Source organism: Saimiri boliviensis, chromosome 2, assembly GCF_048565385.1.
Source record: "Saimiri boliviensis isolate mSaiBol1 chromosome 2, mSaiBol1.pri, whole genome shotgun sequence".
Taxonomy (NCBI): domain Eukaryota; kingdom Metazoa; phylum Chordata; class Mammalia; order Primates; family Cebidae; genus Saimiri; species Saimiri boliviensis.
This window is the reverse complement of record NC_133450.1, coordinates 238,068,933-238,095,157: the sequence shown is the minus strand read 5'-3', so window position 1 is coordinate 238,095,157 and position 26,225 is coordinate 238,068,933. Positions and strand designations below refer to the sequence as shown.

General features: G+C 41.9%; 1 protein-coding gene across 5 annotated transcripts in view; it reads left to right on the top strand.

Annotated features, from left to right (window-relative positions):
• LOC101053049 (family with sequence similarity 120 member A) overlaps window positions 1-26,225 on the top strand; it is a 119,934-nt gene that overhangs the window by 13,790 nt on the left and 79,919 nt on the right. For all 5 annotated transcript variants that reach the window (XM_074395570.1, XM_039474745.2, XM_074395569.1 and 2 more), the window contains exons 2-3: window positions 5,731-5,977; window positions 10,316-10,398. In XM_074395570.1, the coding sequence (XP_074251671.1) occupies window positions 5,731-5,977; window positions 10,316-10,398 (330 nt within the window). The remainder of the gene's footprint in view (window positions 1-5,730; window positions 5,978-10,315; window positions 10,399-26,225) is intronic.

The following is a 26,225-nucleotide window of genomic DNA, read 5'->3' as shown; positions in this document are numbered from 1 at the left end:
TTTCTTTCAACTGGACTATCTGTGGGAAGATTTTTGTTTTTATGTAATAGGCTTTTTGAAACTTGCATATGAGCCAGGGTTTATTTTTCACGTGCCTGTTACATTTTGTTCATATAATAAAGTGGTCTGAAATAGTCCTTCAGCTGATGTCTTGTCTTCTAGAATATTGACTCTTTTTTTAGAAAAATAAACTTATTTGGAATAATTTTATAGAAAGTTTTGCAGAGATAGTACTGACTTCCCAAATATCCTTTACTCAGCTTTCAGGGAATGTTCACTTCCTGCTAGCTGGTACAGTGATCTAAATCAAGAAACTAGCCTTGGTAGACTGCTGTAGACTACATGATGGTCTTCATTTGGATTTCATCTGTTTCCCACCAGTGTCCTCTTCTGTTTGGGGACCCTGGTCAGGACCTCTAGTGTGCTCCTTCCCCTGTCTTCTGGGACAGCTTCTCTGTCTGTCTTTGGTGATCTTGAAACTTTTGAGTACTAATCAGGTGTTTTATAGAATATCCCCAATTTGGGTTTGCCTGATGCTTTCTCTGTATTAAATTATGGCTGTGTGTTTGGGAGAATAGCTCAGAGATGCAGGGTATGTCTCAGCACCCCACATGGCACATGGCATTGACTTGGCTTAGCACCGGGTGACACGGGTAAGGAGCTGTCTGCGGGTGTTTGCTCTGCAGTGACCGGTTTTGCTTATTTGTAACATACTCATCCTTTGGAAGTAGTAATTGAGTCTAGCTCACATTCAAGGGGAAGAGGGTTAAACTCTACCTGTTGAGGGTCAAGTTGTGTGGCATTATTTGATTTTTTCTGTAGGGAAAATGTGTCTCTTCCACCTTCATTTATTTAATCATCTATTTGTCATTACGGGCTCCCGTGTTCTTTTTACAGGGTCATACTCATTTCACCTGGGGTTATATCCAGGTCTGCCTTATCCTTGCTCACATTGTCCTGGCTCTGGCTTTGGGAGCTGCCTTGGGTTGGCCCACGTGACACATGCCATCCTTTTGTTTTGGGAGTGCTTCCTTGCTTTCTGGACCTATGAGATGCTTTAGTTGCACCCTGTGTTTTCCTTCTCCAGCCTCAGCTGTCTTTAAAGAGAAGCCCCGGCTCCTTGTCATGGAGAAGGTGTCTGGAGAAACCCTGGTCTGGGCACTGGTGTGGTCCTGCGGCTGTGGTGTCTCTGTGTCTAGGCCCTCATAGCTCACAGCTACAGGTGCTCTTGCTGCTTAGGGTTTAATCCCAGATCTTCCATTGTTTCTGTACCCACCCATGTGTGTATTTTCACCTGAGTGCCAGTTCTCACTGATGTCTCATAGCCAATCCAACACCACGAAGTTTATTCTAGCGTTCTCCTTCTGCATGATTGTCTGTAGTTTCTTTGTCTGACAGTGAGGACCTGGCTCGTACAGCATTTGCTTTAACGCTAGTGTTCCTGCAGAATAATTTCAGGACTGTTAAGGCAGACTCTGGGAGGCATGCTTAAACATTGAGTATAGTGTTTCTCAAGTATTCTTTCTTTCTTTTTAAAATTAATATTTTTTTTAATTTATGTTTTTGTTTCCCAAGTATTCAAGCAGTTCCTTCTCCTCAGCCAGTTTTGGTGAGGCTGTTTCATACATTTTATAATACAATTGTATACATTTGTCAGTCTGCATTCTAACCTGGCATCCCCTGACACCCTGGTTGATTTCCTTTTTCATTGCATATATTAAAGTTTATTCTGTGATGTACAAAACTCCATGAGTTTTGACAAATTCAGTGTCTTCTTGTTCCCACCACCCCCAGGCAGTTGACTTTTAACTCTCATTCAGGGTTTTTTTGTAATTTTCTTTGCCAGACCTCCTGTCACTCCCTGATTCCCCCTGTTGAATAACTGTGGAACCACACTTCCATTATTCACTCATGAAAAAGGACAGCCTCTCTGTTACTCTTGTGATTTTTTTAAATGCCAGGTTGCATTTCCTCAGATAAAAGCATAATGAGTTAACATGAGGGAAGAGTTCTAGAATTTTAGAAGTTGAAGGCAGGTAGAGATCTATGAGATTTTACATTGGTTGTTGGGCAGGTTGTCCTGACAGGTTGGGTATCTGGGGCAGAGCTGGAATGCAGACTCTGATTTCCCCCCACGACCTTTACTCAGGAGACTTGAGTTAGGAAAGATGGACTGAGGCCAGGGTGGGAGAGATCCTACCTTTGCTGCAGGTGTGAAGCTGTGTTTATGGGTGTGGTCCTTTATCTTTTGTTTTAGGACACAAATTCTAGGAGTCACTTGTTTGTTTAGTGCTCTGTGTGATTTTGGGAAGGATTATGGTATTGTTAGTTATTTGCAAATTCGAGTTTTCAGTGAATTATTAATAGTTCATTCACTTTGCTTTTGAATGCCAATCTAAAATCAAGTGTTCTGAGTGAATAGGTAATTCTGTTAAGGGTGGAGGAAAGACATAATTGTGAAAAGCTACACATGCCACCTTCGTTTTATTGTTGTTGTTGTTTGATTTTTTTGAGGTGGAGTTTTGCTCCTATTGCCCAGGCTGGAGTGCAATGGTGCAATCTTGGCTCTCTGTAACCTCTACCTCCTAGGTGCAAGTGACTCTCCTGCCTCAGATTCCCCAGTAGCTGGGATTACAGGCACCCACCACCATGCCCGGCTTTTTTTTTTTTTTTTTTTTTTTTTTTAGTAGAGGCGGGGTTTCACTACATTGGCCAGGCTGGTCTCCAATTCTTGACTTCAGGTGATCCACCTGCCTCGGCCTCCCAAAGTGCTGGGATTACAGGCATGAGGCACTGTGCCCAGCCACCACCTTTGTTTTATAAGTTTCTACTGGATATTGGTCTCTACTGTATCTTACTAGTTTTAATTTGCTGATTTAAGGAATCTTTGGGAACCATTAAATGCAGTGCCAAACTGGGGCAGTTTTTAAATGTTTTTGTGCTTGCTGGCTGCCAGCACCAAGCTAGACCCTTGATACAAAGATGTGTAAGCTGTGCCCCTTGTCCTCTTGGAGACACAGACATGTAAAAGAATAATAGTTTGTCTGAAGTGCTGTAGCAGAGAGATGACCAGAGTGTAGGTGTGGTTTATGGTAATAGTACTTCAGCTTTTCGTTAGGTCGTTTTCTTTTAAAAAGGGATTTTTAGAGCGTAATTTCACTACCCTGATTACAACTTTGTTGCCCTTTGCTTTTTTTCTTTCCAGCCTTTTCCTACCAACGTAGTTTTACGTAGTTGTGTATACACAATATTGTATTCTGAAATGCTTTTGTTTAATATTTCGCCCTAAGCTTTTCCTGTTTCTCCACAGTACAGTGTAGTGGCTGTATCTGCCTATCTCCGTAATTTATTTTTTTCTCTCAGAAATCTACCATGATCCTTTTTATGCTTCTGTTTTTTATTTGGTGAATTGGTTTCTTAGGCTCTATTTCCTGGAGTGAGGTTACCGGGTCAAAGAGTATGAATGTTTTACAGCTCTTGAAATATAGTGCCTGCTGTTTTACAACACCGACAGCGTCACTTGAAAGCTGCCAGATTAGACTCGATCCCTGCTACTCTCAGACTTCATCATTCCGCACTTTTTGCTCTTGATTCCAGGGTCGGAGCGCGGTGGGCCCTTCTGCCTAGGCAATCGGACAGGCTCACTTCCCGACCTTTGCATGCCCCCCGCCCATGCCCCGTGGATCCTCTCCTTGGAGGTCCTGCCCAGAGCCAGCTTCTCCTTTCAGGTCCTGGTTAGAAAGCCACTTCTGGTGAGATGCCTTTGCTTCCACCGTGGGCCAGCAGCCCCTTCCCACCCAGGCGTTCTTCACCACCTTGTAAAGCTGGGAGATGAGTCCCGGCTGCCTCTGAACTCCCTGCTGAAGGAGGCGGGCAGGGTTGGGCTCTTACCTCGTTTTAGCCTCTGTTTTAGTTCTGCCGTGCTTCTTCCCAAGATGTTTGAATCTAAGGAACAAGCTGCCTTTTCTAGGTCTCCTTGGAGGGGTGAGGGAGGGTGAGCCAAGAAGGGAGTGGTCACTTACTGTCTCCTTTCATCTTAATGTCTCTTAATGAGATTATAGAGAAAAAGCCAGTAATTTCTAATGATTTTTAAATAGTTTACAAATCACTGTAAATGTAAAGTGCTATGTAATAAAAGGATTTGAGGTAAAGAAGTTGGATTAGAAATTACCATTTCTAGAAGTGAGAGGATGAAGCAGGCCTAATTTTAGATTTTTAAACAATCTATTCTGTTTTAGCTAGTGTACAGTATTTTTAAATTGAGGGATAAAACAGCATTTTCTTATTCTAAAGAATAGAATGTTATTTGACTCATGGGGTGTTGTTTTGTTTTTTTCTTATAAAGTAACATGTTTTTGTTGAAGTATTTACCTAGAATTCAGAAAGTGATTTCTTCTTTTACGAATGCATCTTGAGAAGGTTTTCTTTGCCTCTCAGTGAGATTTCATCACAGCTAACTTTCCAACAAAGCATGGTGACTGCTTTTATTATGAAAGTTGGTGAGAAGTGAGGTGAACTCTACAGTGATGTCCAGTAGAGTTTTCTGAGGTAATGGGAATGTTCTGTGTCTGTGCTGTACAATTAGTATATGGCTTCTGGTCTCCTGTGACCACTGAACACTTGAACTTAATTTTGAATTTAATTTATTTTAAACTTACTTTCAGCGTAGCCACACATTGGATAGTAGCTTTAAAAACTTAAGGTTAAGAGTGACACACATTTTTCTCCTCTAAGGCCCTGTGGAGAGTTAATGGTCCATTGTTACTGGGATCACCTGATGTAGTTTAAAATTCTGTTCTCTAAATTACCTTGTCCATTGTAGAAACAAAAAAACCTGTCAGAATTTTAGTTGGATTAATGAGTATGTGAAACAGCAGGAGAGAATTTGGTGGTCTTGGACTGTAAATCATTTCGAACATTTTTTCCAGGTCTTTCTGGTATATTTTCAGGACTAGAGAGAGTCCAGAGGACTGACTTCTCAGAGGTGTTGCTTCTCTGCTTCCTCCTTCGTGTGTGGTGGAAAGTTGAGGTAGTGTGGATGTTACAGTGGGGATTCACCAGAAGTAAAGAGGCTGGTTTCGATTTTTCATCACTGAAGAGGCAGTTGATGTAGACCTAGCCCTGACATTGTGTGTGGGACACAGAATAAGCTTGTGGCAGTTACATTGAGAGTGAACGGGTGTATCCTTATATGGCCTCCACATGTGGAAGGCCTTAGGAAGATAAGAACTGGCTGACAGGTAGGTGAGGGATCATACTTTTATTTTTAAAATCTTGATGATTTCACTTATCTGACACATTTGATCTTCTTTGAAGAAATTGTTTTGGTTTCATTGACAGTGGGTGGCTTCTTTCTGTCTCCTTCTTTCCCACGTCTTTATTTTCTTGTGTTTTTCTCTTCCTCTCTTCCTTGAAAATGCTGTCATGGGGTCAGCTGGCTTTGTGTATTTTCAAGCAGAGTGATCTTTGAGCTTGATAAGAATTAAAAATTGATTTGCAGTCTAGATGGGATCATAAGTTACTGATAGAAGATGATTTGAATTCGATTTCTCACAGAAATTTCTCAGTGGAGCAGTGTTACAAACTTTATTATGGCATTTTTTGACTGTTTGGCTTTCATGTATAGTTTTAATAAATGTGATTTTACAGGTTCTGTACAACATGTCTGCTTATTGAGCTTGCTGCTTCAGTGTTACCCGACATTGATGAAGTTTTCTTCTCGTTTGCCAGGTTGCACAGAGCATTGAAGATCACCATCAGGAAGTGATTGGTTTCTGCAGAGAGAATGGTTTCCATGGCTTGGTTGCGTATGACTCTGATTATGCACTGTGCAACATCCCCTACTATTTCAGTGCCCATGCCCTGAAACTGAGCCGGAATGGGAAAAGTCTCACCACAAGCCAATATCTGATGCATGAAGTTGCCAAGCAACTGGACCTGAATCCAAATCGTTTTCCTATTTTTGCTGCTCTCTTAGGTAGGTGGAGTAGTGTGAAAACTGTTTTATAAGAGAGTGACCGTATGATGAGCACATTGATCCTTTAAGTATTTCAGTGCTTCAGTGTTTTGGATATATATTTCACACTGAAAAGAACCAAGGCGTGGGCTCTTCCTTAGCATTCCTTGCTTTGTATTATTTTTTGGTATAGTTAATGTGCTACTTTTGTTCTTAAGTGTATGTTGAGGTATTGTTCTGTCCAGGAATTGTTTAGATTAATTTTGTGAATAAACTCACTTAAGGTTTCGGAAAACCAGCATTCTAAATCACAGATGTCAACACATGGTCACTATGTAAATTAGACATTTAAACCTTTGGCATAAATTATGTTTATAATAGAAGAAAATATGCTATGGAGTTAGAACGGTTATGTTTTCACCTCATTTTCAGGACACTCACTAGTTTAAAAAAGAAAAACAAAAATAAACTTCATACCTTGTTTCCAGCACCTATATTTTAAGTAAATGTATACATGTCTTTTAAAAATTTCCTTGGAGGAATTCCTTTTTTTTTTTTTTTTTTTTTTTTTTTTTTTTTTGAGACGGAGTTTCGCTCTCGTTACCCAGGCTGGAGTGCAATGGCGCGATCTCGGCTCACCGCGACCTCCGCCTCCCGGGTTCACGCAATTCTCCTGCCTCAGCCTCCTGAGTAGCTGGGATTACAGGCACGTGCCACCATGCCCAGCTAATTTTTTGTATTTTTTTAGTAGAGACGGGGTTTCACCATGTTGACCAGGATGGTCTCGATCTCTCGACCTCGTGATCCACCCGCCTCGGCCTCCCAAAGTGCTGGGATTACAGGCTTGAGCCACCGCGCCCGGCCTGGAGGAATTCCTTATGCTGAATACTCAGAAAGGACGAAAATCTTGTTTTAACTATGACATTATATTTTAATTTTCTTTAATTAAAACTAATTTCCTAAGAGGTAATATATTTGTCTGTCACTTTATATTTGCATTGTATATTTTCTTTCTTTTCTCTTTTGTCAACTACCCTTTCTTAATGCTTTCACTGTGCTTGTCTCACCCTACTAATATCCAGCTTTAGTTTGCTGAGAGTTTGTAAGAATTGTGTTCAAATATAAGTAAACATGTTTTGGAGGGATGCACTTCTGTGATTAGAATCCATAAATCTTACGGGATTTGGGGCTGTTTTGGACACACAAGGCCCGTTTGGGAAGCTGTGTGGTCTCCAGTGCTCAGTTACTGGCCTCCCTTGAAGTTTGTATTCTATAGAGCAGGCATCCCCAAACTTTTTACACAGGGGGCCAGTTCACTGTCCCTCAGACCATTGGAGGGCCGCCACATACTGTGCTCCTCTCACTGACCACCAGTGAAAGAGGTGCCCCTTCCTGAAGTGCGGCGGGGGGCGGGATAAATGGCCTCAGGGGGCCGCAGTTTGGGGACGCCTGCTATAGAGGCTGGCAGCCCAATCCAGTCCTGTTCAAGAGGGGATTATATTGTGGGTTATTTTTAGAAATTCCTGGTTTTCAGAAAGATTTTTTTTTTTTTTTTTTTTTTTTTTAGCTGGGATTACAGGCTAATTTTTTGTATTTTTAGTAGAGACGGGGTTTCACTATGTTGGCCAGGCTGGTCTTGAGCTCCTAAGCTCTTGTATTTTTAATAGAGACAGGGTTTCACTATGTTGACCAGGCTGATCTTGAACTCCTGAGCTCAAGTGATTCACCCACCTTGGTCTTTGCTGGGATTACAGCGTCCAGCCTTTTTTTTTTTTTTTTTTTTTTTTTTTGAGACAGGAACTCACTTTGTTGCCTAGAATGGAGTGCAGTGGTGCAATCTCGGCTCACTGCAACCTCCACCTCCCAGGCTCAAGAGATCCTCACACCTCAGCTTCTCAAGCTGATGGTACTAGAGGTGCACGCCTCCACATCTGGCTAATTTTTGTGTGTTTTTCGTTGAGAACAGGGTTTTACCATGTTGGCCAGGATGGTCTCCTAACTCTTGAGCTCAGGGCAATCCACCCACCTGGGCCTTCCAAAGAGCTGGGATTACAGTCATGAGCCACCACACCTGGCCACACAGTTTTTTATGTATTATTTTGTGAGAGCTTTACTATATGAGTCAGTCAACAAAATTGTGATTTCACAAGTTGTGTTTGTTTGGATCTAATATCAAATACAGTCCTTAATAAGGCAACTCTTGTGCCTTTGGGGATTTGGGGATTAAATCTAATCTTTTAAATATATTTTCAAATATTAAAATATAAAAGGATATTTCCTCTGATGTTAAAGGTGAGTATGGGGATGGCACATTATATGGAAAGTTCCACATTTGCTTAAATGCTATGCAAAATAACTTGGCATATTAATTGACTTTGAATGAATGTGAAAATCATATACTCTTAGAATATGGTTACCTTAACTCATTTGAAAAATGGAAGAATACTTGTTTAACTTATTTAGGAAACATTGAATATGGTATTTGGAAGATAATGCCAACTGATACTTTTCTAGCTTGTTAGTTTGTGAAGTTTTGAAATAAATGAAAAACAAAATCAATTGTAGTATGTTGCCAATTTAGGGCTTGGAATCTCTTCAAAAAGTTCAGTCATGTTTTATAGGTAAGCTCCTGAGGTTTTTAAATTTTTTTTATTTTTGTTGTTTTTGAACTGGAGTCTCGCTCTGTCGCCAAGGCTGGAGTGCAGTGGTGTGATCTTGGCTTACTGCAACCTCTGTCTCCCAGGTTCAAGCGATTCTCCTGCCTCAGCCTCTCAAGTAGCTGGGATTACAGCTGTGCACCACCACACCTGGCTAGTTTTCAGCACGTTGGCCAGGCTGGAAAAGTTTCAGTGTCCTCAAATGAGAAAGCTTATTTTTCTTTTCCCTTCTGTAATAGAAAGTATATAAAGTATTTTGTTATAGGAATGTTGGAATATTCGTTTAAGTATTTCACCCAAGTTTTCACAGAGACTATTACTAATGTTGGAGTTGCCTTAGTATTCAAATTAAAGCCTCCAAAATTTCAGACACTTCATTCTTCACTGTGAAATTCTATGTAATCCATTAACAGAGGAATGCAATATCAAGCACAGCAAACCTGGGCATTTACGGTTTAAATTTGCTCATTTGGACATCACGGGAGTTCAGTACCTCTGGATTGTGTGTTTGTGTGTTTGTGGAGCGTCCCTCATCCGAAATGCTTAGGACCAGAAGTATTTTGGACTTTAAATATTTTCAGATTTTGGAATATTTGCCTAATGAAATATCTCAAGAGGTGGCACCCAAGTCTAAGCATGAAAGTCATTTATGTTTCATATATACCTTATACATATAGCCTAAAGGTAATTTTATAAAACATTCTAAATAATTTTGTGCAGGAAACCAAGTTTTGACTGCCTTTGACCCATCTTACGAGCCCAGGTGTGGAATTTTCCACTTGTGGCATCATGTTGATTTTGCATCATTTAGGATTTTTGGACTATGGCTGCTCAACCTGTATAATAATGTAGCAATATTCCAGATGGTCTTAGTTTGTTTTGCTTTTTGTTAGTAGTTAATTAATGAATCTTCTGTCATAAGGTGGAGGTGATTAAGCAATGTTATAAAAATCATGTTTAGGAAATTACTGCTTTGAGATTGCAGTGAGATAGCTAACCTACTAAAGATCAGGTATATCAGGAATACGAACATTATTGTGAAAGTAGAGTGTTCCCCTCAAATATAGTTTCTCAATTGAATACAGTTTTGTTTGTACACTGTGATACACTGGTGATAGGATGAGCAGCTTAATAGCCTCATGAGTATTGTGGGATAGGCCTTTTCACATATGTTTGTGGGTGGTGATGGAAATTATAGGAGAAGGGTGTTGATTCATGTTACAATCAGCAGTCATTGTCATTTAATCTTGCTAAGAAAGATTTTATAATTGTGCAGATTTCATATTGGGTGTTTTTTGTAATTTTGAACCGTAGCTATTTCATGAACAGCTGAAAGCTTGAACCATAGCCATTTCATGAACAAATGAAAACTTGAATCTAATTAGTATTTGATATCCTGTCATTGTCAGACTGACCTTTTGCAAACTGGTGTTTATTTTAAATATTGTGCTGCGAAGTTGCTTAAGTTTTATGCAGCTCTTAGGTTGAATGCTGTTAGGACTCCACTAGAAATTCCTATCATTCTCAAGGCAGCTGCAAGGATTTTTGCCTGCAGTATGTTGCTTTGTGTTAAAAGATGAAGACTTGTTCTCAGTTTCTGTTTGGGAGTTTTCTGTTATAGATGACAATATGAAGTGCTTTTTAAAGTTTCCCTGTGTTACTTAAGATGATTGCTTTTATGTTATCCATGTTTATATTCCAGGAAATCACATTCTGCCTGATGAAGATCTGGCTTCCTTTCATTGGAGTTTACTCGGTCCAGAACATCCACTAGCCTCACTAAAGGTACAAATTTCACTTTATTTTTCTAGCATTTGTAATAATCAACTGTGAGTTTGCTGTTGCTTTAATAATGTTAGACCCTTTATTGGTGATGCTAGCAAATTAGCAATATCATGTTTTCCCCTAATTGCAGGGTCTGCACTGCCTTAAAAAGCAAGCAACAATGCAACCATCCCTTGTTCTCAATACCTACATGTTAGGTAAATGTATAAGTGTCCTTGAAAATTTCCCCTAAGGAATTCCTTGTGCCGCATACCTAGATAGAAGGAAATCTTTGAAGTGATGTTTTATATATTAATTTTCTTAAAAGTTTTAATTTTTCTCTAGGTATTATAGTCACTTGGCACTTAGAGCAACATCTTTTGCATAGTTGATACATTTCATAACCAATTTTCTACAATTATTGTCTGAAGCTTTTTGGATGGCAGAGGAGACTCAAATTCATTAGAGAAATGATCCATTTATACTGTTTTATTAAAACTTAATATTTTTCTCCCTTTTGATTCCCTTCCTGTTTGTGATAGTAATGGACAGCAGAGAGGAGGCACTTAACCCTGATTTTCTACAGTGGAAGGTGTCTGTGTTTGATTGGCACGAGGCACTGGGAAACTTCAGCTTGGACTTGTTAGTGACCCCTGGGATTGTAATGATCGTTTGTCAGCTTCAAGTGCCTTTCATGACTTGGGGAGTTGGGAAGACGGGAACCCAGACTTTGTATCTGCTTCCCACCCTGTGACTGCTTCCTTACAGCACAGGGTGGCGGTTAAATTGGGTGGTTTCCGAAGGGATGCTTTCCTGTAAAATTCTGAATGCTGCCGTAATTACCCTCCCTCCATACAGTTTTAATCGGTGCCAAGTTTCAAATGGGAGTTTTTCTTCCTACATTTTAGTTTATCTTTAACGTTGGTGATGATGCCGAAAAGCTTAAGTAGAATGCCTTTCCTCCTTTCATTTTGTTCCTTGCGATTTCAGACTCTTTTTTTTCCTTTTCATCTCTGGCATGTTGTAAAATATTCCCCTTTTCACCCTAACGGGGTTTGGTATGAACTGTTTTCAACTTCTTGTTCGAAAATCAGTTTTTCTCCTCTTGTTAGAAATGACTTTTTTGGCCACAGAATGCCTCCTGTGTGTTTTCATGAATGCAGTGATGTGATCTGTCATCTGGGTGATGCCATGATTGAAATGCGGACTGGGAAAGGGCTAGATTGGAGAGCACTGCGCCTGTGCTCAGTAGAGCTGGTAAACATTATGCTTTTATAAGAGAGACATAAATGAAGGCTTGTTTCCTAGAAGATTTGTTTTGTTTTAAAGAGCAGGAGTGAGATACTCCCAAGGTCTCTGGCTATATGTGTATGTTTAAGTTAAACTAGCCCTGCTTCATATGTCACAGGGTTAGAAGTAAAGAGCTGTTTGAAGAATTATTGGAAAACCAGCTCAATCTATTGACAAGTGATTCACATCATTTACATGTGTATTTTTCCTAAATTTTGTTAAGAAAATCTTTAAGTATTAAAATGTGGAAAGAACAGAGAAATGTGTATCCATATATCCACCATCTTGGTTCGATAATTATGAACATTTTGCCATAAAGCATATGTCTGTGTTTTGTTTTGTTTAACAAAAATTATTTGGAAGTCTAACTTGCAGCTGTAACTCTTTACCCATGAAAACTTCAGCTTGCTCCACCACTTCTTAAAAGTAAGGACATTCTCTTACTTTATCGTACTACTCCTACCACATCAACTAAATCATAATTCTCTAACATTATTTTTTCTGAAACAGGGTCTTGCTCTGTCACCTGTGCTGGAGCGCAGTGTCTAATATCATTTAAGTCCATATTCAGTTTTTTTCAAAGTCATGTATAGGTGTTTTTTTTTTTTTTTTCTTAATTGGGATCCAGTCAAGCTTTATGCATGCATTTTGATATTAGCTGAGTACTTTTATGGCATATTAGAGAAGCAATTCTAAATTATTTTTCAGATGACTTGATAAGTTGTAGGATTTTAAAGTCACACCTGAAATGCAAGCATACCAGGTTTTGAGATAAGTTCAGAAATTGCATTTGTTAGCCACTGTTTTGTTTTTCTTTTTGTTTTTTTTTCAGATAGAGTCTTGCTCTGTCACCCAGGCTGGGGTGCAAGGGCAAGATCTCGGCTCATTGCCATCTCTGCCTCCTGAGTTCAAGTGACACTCCTGCCTCAGCCTCTCGAGTAGCTGGGATTACAGGTGCCCACCACCACACAGGCTAATTTTTGTATTTTTAGTAGAGGCAGCGTTTCACCATCTTGGCCAGACAGGTCTTGAACTCCTGACCTCCAATGATCTACCCACCTCGGCCTTCCAAAGTGTGGGATTATAGGCGTGAGCCACCACACCCAGCCTACTTTAATGTTTTGCCCTTCATTCACATTTCTGTATGCGCCACCGTGTCAGTCATTTGACTGCAGCTGGGGGAACTGGATGCAGTTTTCTCCCCACGAGCATGACGGTGAATGTGTCCCACTTGCGATTTCAGTCTCTGGTTTTCTTAGTTAGAAAACCAATTGCATCTTTTGAAAATTTGGATAGTTGTTACATATCTCCAAGGTATTTTGAGTTTTATTTTTTGAGAGATTCTTTACATTTTTGTATTGTGTTGAAATGATGAGAGGTTTAAGATTATGGTATTGCATTTTAAGAGGTGCTTTGAACTGATTAGGTATTAACGTTATAGAACATCAACACTCTGTGAACGATAATAAACTGTGGCTTTGGCAAAATAGTACAAATATCATATGATAAAAGGGATGAGCCAAGAAGGCTCACACTTGAGGATGCAAAATCACGTGTCCTTAAACAGCTGTTTTTCCAGTAGACTGTGTTAGAAAAGGAACCAATAAAAATCATGAGAAAATTGTATCTTTTTACCATCTGATGAAAATCAGAAAATACCATGGATAGGAAGTCATTAGTAGTCAATGATTTATGTGATTCCAAATCTTCAGGATGTTGGTTAACACTCCCGAGTTTTTACTTATTTTATTTATAAGTAGCATCCTTAGACTCATCTTCTAAACACATGTCTTTACCAATTTCACTACATGCATTCATTCATTCACCGTGAATTTTTAACTCTCCAGCTGTCATCGAACCAGCTACATCAGTTAGAAATTGCAAAGTCGGCCCTCACTGTCCACAGCCCTGGTTGTGCTGAAAGAATAGCATGTCTGCTTTGGGGCTCTGCGGTCTCAGAAGCACAAGGGAGAATAGCTGTTAAATTGTCGGGTAATAACTGCAAAGGGGAAAGCTAGGATGGGAACCAGATTCTGTTTTATCCTGTTTAATTAGTTAGTAGTAGATTGTGCTTATTCCTAACTTATGAAGGCAAGTTGGGCATACTTAGAACCTGAAATTGGTAGAAGGCATTAAGAAATAGGGTATAAGGTGACTTTTTCATACCTCAGTGGGAGCCTTAAGAGCTCCTAGGAAGGTGAGTGTCGAATTTCTCAGGATTAGATGCAAAGAATATTTCATATATGCTCAGGACAGTTGGGCCATTTCATGTAACATGTAAAATTGTAGGATGGGGTTGGGGGTCAGGTAGCTTCTAAGATGTGGTCAATTCTATCACGAGAGAAAGAAAACAAGAGTTATGTGTTCCCTCCCTATTCTTCCGGAGACCTGGCTGTTGAGATTCCTCACTGCAGTCCTGGAGATGCCTAAAGGCTGGGCTGGAGTGTGACCTCTGTCTGTACCCAGTCCCAGGCCCAGCAGAGCAGGGAGCCTGGCAGCAGATGATACAGAGCAGGGAGCCTGGCAGCAGATGATACAGAGCAGGCTGGACCAGGGTGGGTAAAACCCCAGGGATGCACAGGCACCCAAGCTCTAAATAAGTTACTCTGTTTGATTGGAAATGTAAGAATCATTTATGTACCTGGAAGAGTTGAGATGCACTCCTGGAATGCCTCCCCAACAATGGGGAAGGCCTTCCAGCGTACATTCCATTTCCTTGCTCATTTAAACTTTTTCTGATGGCAGTATTTTTTAAAAGGGTCGTATCTTTAATAAGGAAAATACATTGAATATCCTTTCAGTGTGTTTTTGGACTCTGTGTTAGGAGGATTCATGATCGTATTTACAGTAATGAAAAGTGGGCTGGATGTATGTTGGTCTTTCAAAGAGGCTCCCACTGCTTGTGTTGCTTTGGGCTGCTATGCTCCTTTCATGGTTTTGGTGTGGCTGACAGTGTTGTTGCATGAGAGAAATGGAAGACCTCAGGCAGCCTGGTACTCACAGAGCTGAGCCCACAGAGCATGGACTTCAGTTCCGGGCCCAGCTTCTGTGTCCCTTCAGGTGATGTCCCATGCCTGCCTCCTCCTGTGCGCTGAGAACGGTCAGCTACTCTGTCTGCCTGATCATAAGGCTTAGCGAGCCTGTGGGTGCCCTGTATAGCTGGCATGGACTGTGCCCATCAGAGCGGGACTGTGGCTGTGGCAGTCCACCCTGGCTGTGGACGCGTGCTAAGTGAGCAGTTTTTAAAAATGTGCTTTTGGGGTTTTAAAAATTGTATGATTTTGGGTCCTAATTGGTTATGAAAATATTTTATTTGGGGTGGGCATTGTGTTGTTCTAATGTTTAAAAATGTTTATAGAGAATTGCTGTCTTTAATTTTTTTTTAACGTAATTTCTTGTTGCCTCTGGTTTTCCTGAATCTTGGGTTTCTAGAACACTTTATAGAAGGCTTTTTGTCATTTGAGTGTTCTACATTCTATCGACCTTGTCTTTGGATGTAACATTTAAGTTGGACCTGTTTAGTTTCAGGTCATTGTATTCATTTTAATGGTTTTTGTGTTCCTGAACTTCATATTCAGTTTCAAAAACTCAAAAACTTTGTCTCCAACCCTGCCAGTTGTTCGTGACTGCCAAGTATTCCCAACCACTGAGCCCTTTGAGCGCCTTCTGCCTCCTTGTCTGGGACACCCCAGCTTGCAGATCTTATGTGGGTTGATCCTTTCCTGAGACTTCACTACCAGTGGTTGTTACTTTCTAGTTAGGTTTAGTCAGTTTTACTGTGTCTACGCTGAAGTTCCCGGTCTTTTCGAAAGACCTCATCTCAGTGTGGTGAGCCTCTCCTAGTGGTACTTGCCCTCCCCTAGCCCTTTCTGACCTCAGTAGCTCGTTGTCCTAGGGCTAGGCTGCCCCCTCACCCATGGAACTCTGTCTTCTCTGTGTGATCTTCTCATGGAGCTTCCCCTAAAGTACTCTTGCTTTCTTCTGCATCATCTTAGGAGCTCCCTCTAATTCCTAGCCCTGGTATTTATTCCTTTTGATTTAAATGTCATTGTGTATTCATCACCTTACCACTCTGATTCACTTATTTTTGGTAATCTTTTACCAACATTATCTTTCCCTGAGGCACCTGTATACTGGGGGCAATTGTCAGGCCAAATCAAGAAAACTGTTTTAAATTCATCTTGATCTTTTTTTTTGGAGATGGAGTCTTGCTCTGTCGCCCAGGCTGGAGTGCAGTGGCATGATTTTGGCTTACTGCAACCTCTGCCTCCCGGGTTCAAGCAATTCTCCTGTCTCAGCCTCCTGAATAGCTGGGATTACAGGTGCACGCCTCCACATCTGGCTAATATTTTTTTGTATTTTAATAGAGACAGGGTTTCACCTTGTTACTCAGGCTGGTCCCGAATGCCTGACCTTAGGCAATCTGCCCCCCTCGGCCTCCCAGAGTGCCAGGATTACAGGCGTGAGCCACCTTGGCTGGCCATTGACCTTGAATTTTACCCAAGGGTATCCTTAACTATATTTTTTATGTTTTACTGTCTTCAACCAAAAGTAATTGAGTGACACTTTTAAAACGCGTTCTTTAGGGCCAGCAGTTGGGTCTGGCTCTGAGAGTAGCGAGGAGGGTAGCATCAGGGTCTCCAGCAGCAATGACAGCAGGGCTGTCAGTCTGGCCTTCTCATCGCAGGACCACGTCCCTTCCTGGGGTGGGATGCATAGCAGACTCCACAGTGGGCCAGTCTAGTAGGAGCTCAGGGCCCTTTGAGACAAAGAGGAACTGAACAGTCCTCTCTCTTGGGCTTCCCAGATGGACACCTGGGTGGCTGCTGCAGCTGCTGTCCAACCTGTGGTCCTAGTGACCATTGTGCCTGGTGCCTGTCTCTGGACTGTGGCTAGAGGTGCTGGAAGGTCTCATGCAGTGCCTGGAGCCAGCTTCCGTCAGAGAAGAGCTGTAGCGTTTCAGGCACTTTGAGGCTTCATTGTGTGTGACATATACCATGTAACGTTGCTGGAGCAAGGTTGGTGATCAAATGACTTGGTCATTCTGAAATCCTTTCTTAAAAAATTAAGTTGAGTATAAACTGAAAATAGAAAGTTGGACTTATTTCTGACTTTCACCTATTTTGTCATAGCAGGAAGGGGTGGTTCTGATTCTATGAACCCTCCAAAGAAGGAGTTTCTTCTTACATGTTAGTGTTAATTGAAATTCACTTCATATATTTTCTTCTTAATAAGTCATTATATAATAGTTTAGTAAGAGCTAAGAAAAACTTCCTAAAATCGAAGTACTTATTTGGCTTTAGAAAATATAATATTAGGGGCCTGAAAGGTAAGTAAATTAAAAACATCCTTCTGTTTCTATTTTATTTTATTTATTCTAAATATTGGGGGAAAAAAAGACAAGACGAGTAGTTTGAACCCTCTGATTTTATTAATCTTTGTAGCCTTCGTATTTCTATTGCATTTTTACTGTCTTAACTAGAAGCCTGTGATATCTTTTTTTTTTTTTTTTTTTTTTCTGAGACGGAGTTTCGCTCTTGTTATCCAGGCTGGAGTGCAATGGCGCGATCTCGGCTCACCGCAACCTCCGCCTCCTGGGTTCAGGCAATTCTCCTGCCTCAGCCTCCCGAGTAGCTGGGATTACAGGCACGCGCCACCATGCCCAGCTAATTTTTTTTTGTATTTTTAGTAGAGACGGGGTTTCACCACGTTGACCAGGATGGTCTCGATCTCTCGACCTCGTGATCCACCCGCCGCGGCCTCCCAAAGTGCTGGGATTACAGGCTTGAGCCACTGCGCCCGGCCCGAAGTTTAATAAAAATGTCTGTCTTGCTAGTGGTGGTCGTCATTGTCACCATCATCATTACGCAGGTGATGCATCATGCGTATGACATTAGCTAAATGTTCTTAACTGGTAATGCATACAGAGTCGTTGTACTGGATTTTAAGCTTTCAGTCTTGAAAACCTGCATTAAATAAGAAATTTGTTCTTTGCTCCTTTTAATTTGTATAGGGGGTGGTTAAATGAAATAATTTTAAATACAAACTGAACTCAAAAGAATTTCTGCTTGTTTATATTTTCCAGTTTCCTTCTTTGTTCCCTGTTTTAAAATGAAACTGGAAAGCTTACAATTCTGAGGAATCTGCTGGAATCTCTTGGGCCTCAAGAATAGTTTTTCTGTCTCTCTCTCTCTCTCTCTCTCTCTTTTTTTTTTTTTTTAAAAAAAAGAGACAGGGTCTTGCTCTGTTGCCCAGGCTGGAGTGCAGTGGCTGTTCACAGGTGTGCTCATGTGCAGTACAGACGTAAACTCCTGGGCTCAAGTGATCCTGCTTCTCCTGCCTCAGCCGCCCAGGTAGCTGGGACTACAGGTGTGCACCACCATACCTGGCTTCTGTCTTTTTTTCACAGATGAGGAGTGGGTCCCCAGTCATATTGCTGGGATGAGAGGGACAAAAGTTGTGGGAGGTTTATGCTCCTTCCTTGTTACAGGATTGCTTTTAGTTTGGCTCTTCCCATGGAGTGAGTGGGACTGCCAAGCAGAATTCTTCCTGATTGACTTGGAATGGACAATTCTGCCAGCAGGAGCAGGAACAGAGGCCAGCAAGGGAAAGACAGACACAGTCTGAATGGGATCTGAAAGATACTGTGTTGGTAGCACTGGCACTTATGATATCTCTGGGAGAGAGAGCTGAGTAGAGCAAGCAAAGAGAAGCTCAGTAATAGTGTCTTTGCTGACTGTGTTTAAAAAGAAATTTTTTTTGAGATAGAGTCTCGCTTTGTCACCCAGGTTGGAATGCAGTGGCGTGTTCTTGGCTCACTGCAACCTCTGCCTCCCGGATTCAAGCGATTCTCCTGCCTCAGCCTCCCAAGTAGCTGGGACTACAGGTGTATGCCACCACGCCTGGCTAATTTTTGTGTTTTGAGTAGAGATGGGGTTTTGCCATGTTGGCCACGCTGGTCTCGAGCTCCTGACCTCAGGTAATCCACCTGCCTCGGCCTCCCAAAGTGCTGGGATTACAAGTGTGAGCTACCACGCCTGGCCTGCTAACTGTGCTTAGATCTAGAATGCGCTTGTTTTATTTTAGATAAGCAGCATAATGTCAGTCTTAAAAATGAGTGTGTAAACATTGTCTAGCTTACTTCCTACCCTGTGAGTTCATAACATCAGCCCTGTTTCTAACCAGGCCTTCTCCATCACTTTCTGCTTAGCATATTCACCTTCCTCTGAATGCCATGGTGACGCATGTGTGAATTAGCACTGTGTCCTAGTCCTACTTCCATGGCTCTCCCTCTGCTCCTGGCAGATCAGACAGACACTGTTGTTGTACTCTAACTGTACACCGAGGGCTCCTCAACCTAGAGAACATAACCCTTAAAACATTTTGCCTGGGAACTGTCCCCACTCCCTGCCCAGCCAAATCTGACACCAGACTTGCTGACAGGCAAGTTCCTTCTAAGACATTCTTGGTCAGAAACAGAGGGTTTGCACTGGGCACAGTAGCTCATGCTTAAAATCCTAACCCTTTGGGAGGCCAAGGCAGGAGGATCACTTGAGCTCTGGAGTTTGAGACCAGCCTGGGCAACATAGACCCTAACTCTGCAAAAATAAAAAAAAACTAGTTGGGCGTGGTGGCACGCCCCTGTAGTCCCAGCTACTTGGCAGGCTGAATTGGGAGGATTGCTTAAGCCCGGGAGATCGAGGCTGCAGTGAGCCTTGATCTGTGCCACTACACTCCAGCTTGTGCAACAGAGTAAGATCCTATCTCAACAAAAAATAAGAAGAAAGAGAGGGCTTGCCAGCAGGAGTCCCAGCTATGTCCAGCATCTTGATTTCTTATGTCTCTAGCTTGTAGACCTTGTCCAGGGTCAGCTTCTCTTTCTGATCCTCTTGCTGTGTCTTTGAGCCACTGGCTTCTTCAGTGACACCACCCCCTGCAGGCAGTGTTTGTCGTGGCCTCCTGCGGTAGAGCCCCTCATTCTCTTTGACCAGCCCCAGGGCGGATGCGTTGTGCTCTCTCAGACTGCCACTTGCAGAGCAATCCTCCCACTCCCTTTTTAAATACCAGCTTTATTGAGATACAAGTTGATATACCGAAAAATCCACCACTTTAAAGTACATGGTTCAGTGACTTTTTAGAATTCACAGAGCTATGTAACCATCCTCAATATCTAAGTTTAAAATATTTTTGTCACCCCAAAAAGAAGCCATGTCCACATCAGTAGTCACTCTCTACTTCTCCCCTTCTGTAACCCTTTGGCCAGCCACTAATATGGTCTCTGTCGCTATGGATTTGCCCATCCTGGACATTTATAAATAGAATCACACAACATGTGGTCTTTATGTTTGTCTTCTTTCACTGAGTATAGTGCTGTCAGGGTTCTTCCATGTTGTTCCATGTCGTAACATGTATCTACTTTAGTCCTTAAAAAAATAAGAAACAGAGTCTTGTACTGTCTCCCAGGCTGGAGTGTAGGGGCATGATCATAGCTCACTGTAACTTTGAACTTCTGGGCCCAAGCAATCCTCCTGCCTCAGCCTCCTGAGTAGCTAGGACTATTGGCGCATACCACTACATTGGGCTAATTTTTAAATTTTTTTGGAGACACAGGGTTTCACCATGTTGCCCAGGCTGGTCTCAAACTCCTGGCCTCAAGCATCCTCCCTCCTTGGCCTCCCAAAGCACTGGGATTACAGGCACAAGCCCTGCACCCAGCCTACTGCATTTTTTTTTTTTTTAATGACTGAATGATATCCCATTGTGTGAGTGTATCACAGTTTATTGATCTCTTTATCAGTTGGTAGACACTGGAAGCTATCTTATAATTCTATCTTTTAGCAATTATAAATATTGTTGCTTCAAACATTTATGTGTAAGTTTTTGTGTGGATGTTTTCATTTCCCATGGGTATATGGCAGGGAGTAGAATTGCTGGGTCATGTGGTAGGTCTATGCTTAGATTTTTTTTTTGAGACTCGCTTTTTTAGAATCTCACTCCTTTGCCTAGGTGGTGGCATGATCTTGGCTCACTGCAGCCTCTGCCTCCCAAGCTCAAGTGATTCCTTGCCTTAAACTCCTGACTAGCCAGGATTCTAGGTGTGCGCCACTGCGCTTGGCTAATTTTTGTATTTTTAGTAGAGACAGGGTTTCACCATGTTGGCGGGGTTGGTCTCAAACTGCTGACCTCAAGTAATCTGCCTACCTTGGCTTCCCAAAGTGCTGGGATTACAGGCATGAGCCACCTTTAACTGGCCTTTGCTTAGCTTTTTGAGGAACCACCAAACTGTTTTCCACAGCAGTTTGTGGAAAACGGTTTGGTGGTTCCTCAAAAAGCTAAGTTTATATACCCCCTAGCAAGGTGGAAAGGCTCTGATTTCCCCGTATCCTTACCACTGCTTGTTATTGTCTCTATTTTTTATTTTCTCCATCCTAGTGAGGTTGGAGAAACCTCCATTAAGATGAGGTTTCTTATTTTTGTTTTGATTTGCATTTCTTTGGCAACCGATGATGTTGAATATCTTTTCCTGTGCTTGTTGGTCATTTTTAGACCTTCTTTGGATAAATATCTCTTCATATCCTTTGCTCATTTTCAAATTGGGTTGTTTATCTTTTTATCATTGAGTTCTAAGGGTTTTTTTTTTTTTTTTTTTTTTTTTTTTTTTTTTTTTTTGAGGCAGATCCTCACGCTGTTGCCCAGGCTGGAGTGCAGTGGTGTGGTCTCAGCTCATTGCAACCTCCGCCTTCCAGGTCCAAGCAATTCTCCTGCCTCAGCCTCCTGAGCAGCTGGGACTACAGGCGTGCACCACCATGCCCAGCCAATTTTTGTATTTTTAGTAGAAATGGGGTTTCGTCATGTTGACCAGGCTGGTGTCGAACTCCTGATGTTAAGTGATCTGCCCACCTCGGCCTCCCAAAGTGCGAGGATTACAGGCGTGAGTCACCACGCTTGGCCTACATTCTAAGGGTTTTTAATATATTCCAGATGCAAGTCTATTGTTGGGTATATGATTTACAAATATACTACTGATCTTTGCAATAGGTTTGTATCTGAAACTGTTACCTTAAGCAAAGAGTCAAACACAAAGAACATCTGTCTGATCACATTTATATAAAACTCTAGAAAAGGCAAAATTATAGTGATAGAAAGCAGACTTTGGTTGTCTGGGACTGCAGTGGGAAACAGACATAATGGGCCTCTCGGGTAATGAGAATGTGTTATTTTCTTGATTGTGATAGTAGTTACAGTCTTGGATGCATGTGTTGTAACTCATTGAATTATATGCTAAAATTGATGGATTTTATTGCATGTGAAATATTTCAGTAAAACTAATTTGAAAAATCCTGCTGTCTTGACTGTAGACAGCCCCTCCATGTGGGCAGTATCGTTCTATTCTCCTTCATAGTTACTGTGAACCAGGCATCCCCAAACTACAGCCCACGGGCCGCATGCGGCCCCCTGAGGCCATTTATCCGCCCCCCCCCCCCCCCCCCCCGCCCCGCTGCACTTCAGGAAGGGGCACCTCTTTCACTGGTGGTCAGTAAGAGGAGCACAGTATGTGGTGGCCCTCCAATGGTCTGAGGGACAGTGAACTGGCCCCTTGTGTAAAAAGTTTGGGGACGCCTGCTGTGAACATTCATCACTCCCTCCTGGGCCTCTGCTCAATTTCACACTGCTTTCTCTTAGCAGATTACTTATGCCAGAATATTGACACTTTCAGGCATGGTTCTCCTCAACTTTTTTCCTCATCTACACATTCATTTTCCCATTTTTACTTCTTTCTTTTCCAACCTGACACTGGAATATTCCTGGCCTCCTTGAGCCTTTGTCATTAAACATATCTTGTGGGACTCTGTAATCTCTCCCTCTGTCTTGGTTCTTGGCCTTCGGTTTGTAAATATGAAGAGGTCTGCCCCATGTTCTTCTGACTGCCATCTGTGTCTCTCAGTGCTTAACTTCCTTCTCTTTAATCTCACTGTCGTAAGATGGCTTTGTCAAGACCACCGATGCCTGTGTGAGCGGATCTTGTGGATGGTTTTCAGCCTCATCATCGTCCTCCTCTCCTCACTGGGGCCCTTCTGCCTGGCGTCCCGCATGGCAGTGTTCTGTAGTCTCTCTTTTTCCCCCCCTCGCCTCTGTTCCTCCTACGGGTTCCATCTGTACTGTGATTCTCACACTTTCCTGGCAGATCTGTGCTGAAGTCTCAGCTACCATGAAATACATTTCTCCAGACAAGTCCCTTTCCCCGAGCTCTCCAGCCAGTCCTCTCTACTTGGATATTGCACTGCACGTCAGATGTGGCATTTCTGATTTACAGATGTCTTCATCTGCTCTAAATTGGCTTGTGCTCCTGTATTGTACTTGCCACCCAGTGTCCTTGCCAGTCATCCAAGGTAGAGCTTGGGAGTCATGTTTGATTCTTCCCCTTCCTGCATCTGCTTTGATATTTCCTGAATTACCACACCCTCTCCTTACTTCTGTTTCTGTCAGTACTTGCTGGGGTTCATGCAGGAGCTATGAACCCTCCCTCTCGCTGATCTTTTTCTTGGCTCTCCGTCTTCCACATGGATAACAAAATGATCTGTATAAACTCAGGTCTGATCTCATCATTCTCCTGTTTAGAATTTTTCAGTGACTCTCTTCATCTGTAGCAGTGGTTTGAATTCCACGAATCTGTTAAAAAAAAGTTGGAAGACTACTGTTGTGTTGCCTACTCTTAATTTTTCTAAATAAGAATATTGGAAGAAAAAGGAATTCACCAGCTACCATCTTTTCATTAAATAAGCACATTTCAACACTTAAAAAAGGCACAATTTTGAACGAAAGATAAAAAGGCCACAGTGCTGTGGCTAAGTGTGTAGAGTTCACTCAGCCACTCACCTGGTTGACTGTGGTAGGTACTTAGTAAGCTCTTCTATAAGATGGGGACGTTAACACTGACTACTCAGAGTTGTTGTGAGGGTTAAATGCAGTATGCATCCTTAGGGGACAGCTTGGGTACCCAGCCCTCAAAACTATTAGAATACGTGACAGGTATTCCCCCAAGAAGGGAAGGTGACACAGTATACTACAGTTTCCTCCTTGGACTGGTGGCATTTTTTTGTAAAGAGATCCTGTCACTGCAGGATGGAGCCCAAGATCCAGTAGGGCCGCTGAAGCCACCTCTGGCCTGCCTGCCTTTTCGTTCTAGGCTTCAGGCCTGTAAAATGAGATGAAGAACGTTTCTTTGTTCAGTTTAAATCCTTTAAGAACTTCAGTATATATGCATAGCAGTTTCCATCTTTGGAGTGATGATCACACTTAGCATTATTTGTGATTAATTGAATTTTAACAGCCTTTCAAATCTTTATTTAGGCAGATGTGTACAGAATACTGATATGTATCATAACGTTTCAAGTATTTTGAATCATGACTACTAGTGGTATCTGACAATTGTGGGGTCTACATGTTTTCCTTTCTCTTGACTATTGTAGTAGAAAACCTTGGGCCTGCAGGGTGCATTCGGTGATTCTGTAGCTTGGAGGGCTTGGTCAGAAGCACAGACTGCTGGGGCCAAGGACTGTGGTGGTGACAGTTTCTTGGGGACCACACTTTCAGCCTCATCTACCTTGGATGACCAAGGAAGCAATTCTTCCTCCTCACTCCCCAGACCTGTGGTCCACTGTGTCCTCTCAGGGGCTCCCTTGGAGACTGGAGCAACATTTTGTCACCAACAAGAATGTGAGTTTCTTGAAGTCTGGAAACTTGAAGGGTTGTTCTGTGTTCCTTTTCTAGCACATGCCTCTCCCATGCATGGATATTGACCAAATCGAGCTTCCGTTTCTCTTCCTTGAAATTGCCAAAATGCAGAGTACTTCGCTGTTTTCAGCTTCGGAATGAAGTAGAATAGTTCTGCTTCAGCAGTGATACCGTGTGAAACTTGCCTTTATATACATTTGCATTTTAAATGAGCAGCCAGGAGACACTTTGGGAGCAGGGGCACCAACAGTCTCAAAATCATTTAATCATAGTTTTGTATGGTGTATTAGTGGATTTTAGAGATTAGGTTAGACCCTGTCAAACGATCTTTTCTAGTGGTACATTTTAGAGAGTTTTAAAAGAGTTTTCAGCCGACATAGTACATGGAAAGGAATATTGAATTTTATTGAATCCTTTGAGTATTGTGGCATGTTGAGTTTAACAGTTGGAATATTACATGGTAACTTCATTTAAATGAACTCACAGCCATAGGAAAAATGTTTAATTTTAAAGATATAACCAAGAGTGAAACTGCAGATTTTTAAAGCAGTGAAATATTAGAAAATAGTGAATAACTAAATAAGTGTTTCTTTAGCAGGGGCTAAATTATTTATTATTTTGCTTTCAGAACCAGGAAGAGATTGTTTTCTTTAGTTTGATTGTTTTCTTTTGTTTTCAAGTGTTGTTATAGTGTAATTGTTTCTTAGCTTCCTTAAGGTGCCCCTTGAATGCCTGAAGTAATTCACTGAAATCAGTGGCTCTAAGGCATCAAAGAGCTTTTCTGTACGGAGTAGCCACCCAGCAGCTTCAGTGAGGGCCTCCCATTGAAGCCCTCTTGGAGGACGTGCCCGACAGGTTTCCATGGACTTTTGGGTCCTTGTAGTATGTAGTATGGGTACCAGCGTCTACCCTTCACCCCTAACACGGGTCCCGTGGATAGATTGGTGAGAACACCTACTGCTGGTTCTGAAAGTGAGCCCTGGGGGTGTCAAGCTGCTTGGAGAGGAGGCCAAAGGCTCACCCCGCGTGGCCGCAGCAGAAGTCCAGCCAGTGCTCCTGGCACCTCCCATGGGGGGAGCAGGCCCAGTAGTGTGGCCAGGCTGGTGCCTACATCACTGACCCAACTTCAAGATTGTAGCCCCCTGGAGGTTTTTTAAAAAAAACAAAACAAAGGTTGGCAAGAGTAGCCAAAGGACAGGAGATTGTCCAGGGTGACAATGGGATGCCACTGCTTATGGATTGTGACACGTCAGGGAGATGGCCCTGTGGTGTGCTTACCTGGGTCAGGTTTGGTGGCATTCGGCCTTCAGCAAGACCCTACTGTTATATCCATCTGTCAGTGATGTTAGGAGACGTTTTTAGTAGGAAATGATGAGATTTAGGGAAAGATGATGCTAAAAGTTAAAACCTTTAACATAAGAGGATATTTTTGCATGGAGACAATGATCAGTTTCTACACAAACAGTGTCTATTTGTTGTTTAATGATGCTACCTGGAAGCAAAGGGGTGGGCTGAATCTTTTGGAGGTCTTTTCCAGCCCTAAATTATTTTTTTCACCTACAAAGCAGGTAAAATTTCAGTCACAACTAGTGAAATTGCTACTCAGTGACATGAAAAAGGCAATTTTATCATAAGTGTTTGCTTGTTAATTAAATAAAATTTACTTACTCAACTTAGAATATACATGTGGATCTAGCTCTAGATATATCGTAATTTATTTGACTTTTTAAAAAATGTTTTTGGGCTACAATTTAAAAACTGATTAAAGAAAGCAGAAGAGGAAATAAATGGGACATTAATTACAATATTTTGTAGCCTGTCTA